Source organism: Morone saxatilis, unplaced genomic scaffold (genome assembly GCF_004916995.1).
Source record: "Morone saxatilis isolate NCDOM2014 unplaced genomic scaffold, NCSU_SB_2.0 Contig10, whole genome shotgun sequence".
In the NCBI taxonomy this organism is placed as follows: domain Eukaryota; kingdom Metazoa; phylum Chordata; class Actinopteri; family Moronidae; genus Morone; species Morone saxatilis.
Window position 1 is genome coordinate 6448917 of NW_023339652.1, and position 6952 is coordinate 6455868.

Here is a 6952-nt window from a genome sequence, read left to right on the forward strand (position 1 = left end):
TGGAAATGCACACAAAAGGAGGAAACAAGTCATGAAATGCAATATTTCCCTACGAGTGTCTGTTGTTACACACATATGCACTCAGAGGAAAAGTACGTTGTTTTTTTTTTTAAAGCTTACAAAGCAAGACGAATTTGTTTCAAACCAGGTACCTGAAACTAATCCCCGCTTCAAGAGCTGAAAGTATCAGATGTTTAATTCACACTTGAAGGCAAAAGGGATGGCTGCTGATTATCTGGACTTGGCAAAGCCGTCCGCACTGGTGTAATTACAAAAAAAGATGACATCAGCAACAATTTAAGATGCTCATTCTTTCCTAAACCAGGCCCATGGCTAACTGCATGCTAAAATCAGACACCTAAGCTTTCTTTGCTCTTATGCAAATGCGTCTAATCGTAGCTGGAACATGACTAAAACCTCGTCTAAATCGTCCAATCCACCACCTATGAAAGACAACACCCTACATTTGGCACATTTTCCGTCTTTTCCTCTGTTAAAATCACTTTCAAATCCTGGAAGTATACAGCTTAGACGTCACTGAGAATATAGTACCAGATAAACAGGCTAGTGCAGCAGAAAAACAGCCTTTACATCACCCACTAAACGACAGTGTATAAATAGAAAGCACTGAAGTCTAACTGACAGCTGGCAACGCTGCATTACTATGTCATATGGTTGCTCCAAGTCTTGCACCATGATTGGACCACTTTCCAAATCTGACTGGCAGCCATGGTGATCTGCAGTGCCCAGAACGTCTAAAAGACCCCAAGACAAATGGTTTCAAGTTTACTGTCAGAGGATAAGTAGGTAATGTTGTCCTGTTTTGGCCAGATAACAAGGCCTGTTGTTGTGCGCCAGAGCTCAACGTTATTCTAAATTTATATAAAAGGACAGATTTACCCCAAGTATTCAGAGCTGGTCCTCGAGATGAAAAACAGGTGGTGAGGTCATGACAGCCATATTTTACCCAGGAAAAGATTTTGGTACAAGGTTAGTTGTTTTTTTTTTTGGAGCGGCCTGTTTTTGTCAGACTGACCTGCTGTGCTCTGACATTGTCTCGTTTCCTGCATTTATTAGGTACACCAAGCTAAAACATGCAGCCTACAGTTACTAAATAAATACTACTACTACTACTACTAGTTAATCGACACCTCTAATGTTGTGTCCACTGTCCATTACAGCTTAGAGAGTCCAAGATGATGTGTTCAAATGTCTTATACTGTCCAACAAAAACTATTCGGCTTGCAAATATACCAGCAAATAATCACTTTATAGAAGCTGGCACCGAAGAATTTCTTTATTAAAAAATGGCGCAATAATCGATTATCAAAATAGTTGTCGATTCATTTTCTGTCCGCAGCTCTAAATGTGAATAAATATCTGGGAAAGCTATGGGCAGGATGAGATACCAAACCTTTGTATTGTTCGATAAAATATTTCTCTAAAAGATAAAAATCTAAAATTTTTAAACTTCTGACAATTTCCTGGAAATAATTACGTACTTCAAAAGTGAATTATATGCTAGTGTCAGTTGAAAATTTGGGAAAACACAAGCATACAATTCAACATATGTGGACATTATATATTATATTAATACAAATATTTATTTGTGTAGTTCTTAAAAAAAAGAAAAAATACATTTACCCTGAAATTTATTTATGAACACTTTATTTTACGGTTCTATAAATCTGTGTGAGCTAAACGACCTGAAACCTTATAAACACTCCTGACAACAATAACAACAACAACCCCTGACACTACACTACCACCACTTCTCCCTCCTAGGATTTGGTAGCTACTGACGGTCAGGCTCACCTCCCATGTTAGAGCTCCACACATATCCGTCATCACATAGAAATCTAATTAATTAGGCACTGATGAATCACACTACAGCTTTATCAATCACTACTATGGCTACTCAGCTGAGAATTGGATCTCAGCCCTTCACCCACCGATAAGTTTACTCAAAGTCAACTGATGGATGTGCTGACAGGGAGGTGATAAAAACATACATCAGTTACATTGCCTCAGTGAACGTGAACACCTCATGTCATCACGGACTGCAGTGCAGACTGTCCTCGAGCCTGTGTGGTAAATCAGTAGTGTGAGGTCAGTATGGAGGATATATATATTTACACGTGGAATAAAAGCCGCAGCTGTTGTGTCTAATTTCACACAACCATTTGAATGTCATCACCGGCGGCAGCTCCAGGATCTTTTGACCGGCGTGGTTTAGTTATTTGGAGAAGTTGAAATTTAGAAGTATACTGCAATCTGTTAATTAAGTCACTGGGATATAAAGATACATATTGTTTTGCTCAAAAAGACTACTTCAAATGTTCCTTAAAAACTGGACTAAGGAGTGACTTGCCTGCACCAACTGCTTAAATTAAGATTTTTTAAAATGATCAAGTAACTAATAATCATTCAGAAAACACACCAATGGTCATAAGGGCTGTGTATTTACAAGAATCTGGCGATATGATACTGTAAGCAAGACAATATTTGTCAAGTCTAGCTAGCCCTCTGGATTTATAACACTGTAAGTGTAACATCTATTGAGAAATATGCCGACTTAATCCGTTTCTACAGATTCGTATAAACCATGTGCACAGTAGCACTCAAATTCAACCCAATATGCATTTAATTTCTGAGCTCTCAAACTGAGGAAATGAGGCTGCCACCAACTACAGATTAACAACACAGGAAAACCTAACCATCCATACTGGGAGCCCATAAAGACTTCGTGCAATTTGCCAACAGAAGTCACACATATCTAGTTTCAAACACACATCTGGTAATATTAGATAGCTGCACTGTAAACAGGCAAATCCCACTAAGCAAAAGCACCTTGTATGCTTAATAAAGATTTAATCAAAGCAACTTTCACATTGCCAATCACCATACAGTATATCTGTTGGTGATTCTCTCTAATGAATCACAACAAAACCCTCAGTTTATCATCTAAATCTATCACCCAGCCACATTTATCAAACATGAATTACTGTAACTTGGCCATCTTCAACCGGAACACCCGCAGTGCTTGGTTACACCCCCTGCTGGTGGGGAGAGTAACTGCATGGTATTATAAGGTAAATACTTATAATTATATTTTTATTTTTACTTAAATGTATATCTACGGAGCCCCCCTGGTGACATTGAATAAAAAACAAAATAATGCGTGGCCATGCATTACTATCTCGTGGCCATGCATGATTTTTTTGTATCCAATGTCACCAGGGGGGCTAACATTTTCCATTTATATATATATTGTGTTAGATATTGTAATATAATTAGTATTTCCAATTAGTATTTAACGTGTGAGTGCTGTAAATAACAGATTTCCCCCCGGGGATCAAATTATTAGAATTTCTGATTCAGATTCTAGTGGTCCAACTCCCCAGATTTAAAAAAAAAGAATACATTTTATTGATTTAAAATGGTAGATTATTAACTGTACATTCTCACATAGCTGGATATGTGATCCTCTGTGGATCTGTTGGTTCTGAATGCAAACTGGTGAGGGTCCAGGCTGCAGGGATGTTAATCCTTTAGGTGCTGGAGTACCAGTTTTAACCAGTTTTCTGATGAATGTGATATTGGTCTATGTGTTGAAGAAACATACATCTACCACATTGCTTTAATAGAGTTTAGTCTTGTTTTCAGTCTTTTTGTACCCAAGTGCAAACAGATGAGGCAATTTTTTTTTTAATAAGTAGCTCATTTATCCTGACAACAGAAATGACTTTCCCTCACTTAATTCCGAACATGAATACATTTTCTCAGCGACTGGGTGATATTTGGAGTAGACTAAATGTGAGGTGAGTCATTCCACCACAGTCTGGAGGTTCAAGACAGATGTTGAGTCAGCAGCAAAAACACTGGAGGAGACAGGAAGTGCAGGACTGATACAATCAATAAACAGATTATCAAAAGTGAAATTAAATCCAATGACAATTTGTCAGGTAAGAAAATAAAGACAGACGCACAACATTATCATATCGTGCGTAGTTTAATCTTTTATAAATTACACTCACACTGCACCACACCATAAAACAGTATCAATACATCCTGAGCAGACATCAATAGTTCCGCAATTTTGTTAGCCAGAGAGCTCTGGAAGGTAATCTTTTGATTGGATTTATGCTGGCTTTAAAGTACAAAGCGCAAAGAGCACAATGTGAAAAATGACAACAGCATCGATCAGAAATGTTGAAATGCATCCTCACTTTTATTCACTTACTATCTTTATGTGCTTATAGCTCCTAGTGGACCTGGAAGTCTGTATCATACCCACTGAAACGAATAGGTTACAGCATGCGCAGGGACACTTGCCAGTCTGGCAACCACATACTAATCTGTATTGTCAAATCAAAGTAAGGATCCATCTTTATGTGTCTGAACAAAGCCACGTTAGGGAAAGCTTCATGAATTCATGAAAGATTGTAACTCTTGCTTCAAAGTGCTCAGAACAGGAAAAGGCTCAGTACTCAGACAACGTGCAGATCAAAATGTGTAAAAAGTGGTATATAGAGTGAAAAATAACTGGTACAAAGTAAAAAAAGAAATTAATAAAGCACAAAAAAGTGCTTTTTAACATTAGCAAGTGGAATATAAATTATAAATCACATACTGCAATTTTTGGTAGAAAACATTTACCTTTGATCTAAGTTTAAAAGTACAAATAGTTGGGATGTACAAATAGAACCACAGGCTTTCAAAGGTTTTGGATTTAATTTTAAATGCTCAATCATTAAAACTTAAACTATTAATATTTAATGCTCATCAAAGTGCACCAGAAGTTCTATCTATGCTGGTGGATTGAGAAATCCATGTACACTAAACATACATACCCCTCTACAACCTACAGTATTCCCATTCAGAATTAAGGCTGCAGTGTAAAAAAAAGGCTCAAAACTGTTCGTATCACAGCCAGGTTTACACCTGACGCAGAAGATTTACCCTCAAACACAAACATGAGAAAACATCACAGCACACTACGAGTCAAAATGCACTTGCAAATGCACGATAGCTTATATGTATTACATACGGCGGAGTGGAAGTTCCCTCACATTACATGCAATAATATTCAGCCCTTATGCAATATGGATTAACATGTATTATTTGAACTGATGCAATGATCACATCTGTTTCACCTGTTTATATTAACCTCTTTATTAGGTATTAATGAGACCTAATCGTCACGAACGCTGATTTTTTTTCTTTATGTAAACATGCTTTTTAATGCATCTTTCCTAGTTTTTAAAAAGATGATTCTGCTCTATTTTACCTAAAAAAACAGCCACTGTTTTAAAACAGAGACTGGAGTAGGAATATTAAGACTCTTTGAGCTTTCACTGTCTGTCTACGCTCCCAACAGTTAGTTCGTAGCTGTAGTAGTTTTCATTTAAAGCTGGTGTTAACTGGTTAGCAGTGTCATTTGACCCAAGAGAATGGAAAGTGAATGTCTGTAATGCTCTATTGTGATGCTGTTGGCTAGTGACAGCCTGTATGTAGAAAGAGTGCAGTGGAAATGTAAACTTATCTGAGAGGTGTGTGGTTATGGGATGCGGCATCTTCCAGTTTAGGCTTCTGCAAGAGTCCTTAACGCAACGAAACATGTCTACTTCGGTATACAGTCTGTAATACTGTAGTTTTTGCAAGAAAAATCTAGTGTTAGCGTAGATCGTGGTGTTTTTGTTTCTTTCTTTTGGTCTTTTTGGAGCAGCGTTTGCAATGTCACACCACCCTCTGCAGGATGTAGAGGATGCCGATGTTGTCGATGGTGACGAAGGTGGAGAAGTCGGACGAGACGTGGATCCTCTTCAGCGCGGTTCCCGTGGTATAGAAGGTCTGCAGGGCCTCGCCTTTCTCCACATCCCACCACTGGCCAACAGACAAAGAAAGAAAGACAGAGAGACCATTGAAACAGTTTTAACAGACAACACTGTTGCAGAGCGTCTGGGAAGGAAAAAAATCCCAAATTAGAGAAGTAATTGTGTACAAATTCAGCGAGCTTGCTTAGCAACCTCATAATGAGGAAAACATACAATATATAACATCATTTGTGAGCTTCAGAGGTGCTGGTCGGTGGATTTTGGACAAAGCAGGCTTGCTGTTCCCCCTCTGTTTCCAGACTTCTTTCCAAGCTAAGCTGTTGGCTCTAGCTTTTCATTTAACATACAGACATGCAAATGTAGTTATTTCTTTAGCAGATACATCAAATGTGGCACACAATATGTCAAATTTTCACTACCTGAATAACAGAGGGTATGTTTTATTCACAGTACTTTTGCCTCATGGCTTTTCATACAGGTTGAAGCTTTAAGATGCTGTACTGCTTCTGCTGCACTACGATAAAATCAAATGACAAAAGTTGTGTAGTCTGCACTCGCCTTTATCTGAATCAGAACTTGAGACAAAGACAGGAAGGGAGAGAGACTGACTGAGAGCTTTATATTTGTTGCCAAGAAGGCCATGATGAATTTAATAGCATAATATTACCAGACTCAAGCTCACATACACACCCTCAGGCTCCCTCAAACACACACATAAACCCCCCACCAGCTTCCCTGAGTGATTCCGTTTAATCTCGGTTTAAAGTTGACATTTTCCATTCAAGCTCCATCTCACTGGGATGAATCATCAAAGGCACATCGAGTCAATCATTTACAGTCTGGCATGAGTTTGTGTGTTTCTTTTTGTGTGTGCGTGTGTGTGTGCACGTTCAACTTTGACAATAATAACCACGATAACTTTACAGCAAAATTGTTCCTCTTCCATCTCAATAAAAAGACGACAAGAATGAAATCAATAGGTTGAAGCTTTATTGGTGTATGTTTTTGCTCTAAAACATTAGTGGCTCTGTGAGTGTGTGTGTGTGCGCGTCTGTGTGTGTGTGTGTTGTGTATTTTTTTCCAAACAGAAGATTAATATTTACTGAAAGTTTGTG

The 6952-nt window shown here is 38.2% G+C and overlaps 1 protein-coding gene across 2 annotated transcripts in view; it reads right to left on the bottom strand.

Annotated features, from left to right (window-relative positions):
• Window positions 1–3996: 3996 nt before the first annotated feature.
• apaf1 (apoptotic peptidase activating factor 1) overlaps window positions 3997–6952 on the bottom strand; it is a 42724-nt gene continuing 39768 nt past the window's right edge. For both annotated transcript variants that reach the window (XM_035679228.1, XM_035679221.1), the window contains one exon: window positions 3997–5886. In XM_035679228.1, the coding sequence (XP_035535121.1) occupies window positions 5740–5886 (147 nt within the window). In that variant the 3' untranslated portion in view covers window positions 3997–5739. The remainder of the gene's footprint in view (window positions 5887–6952) is intronic.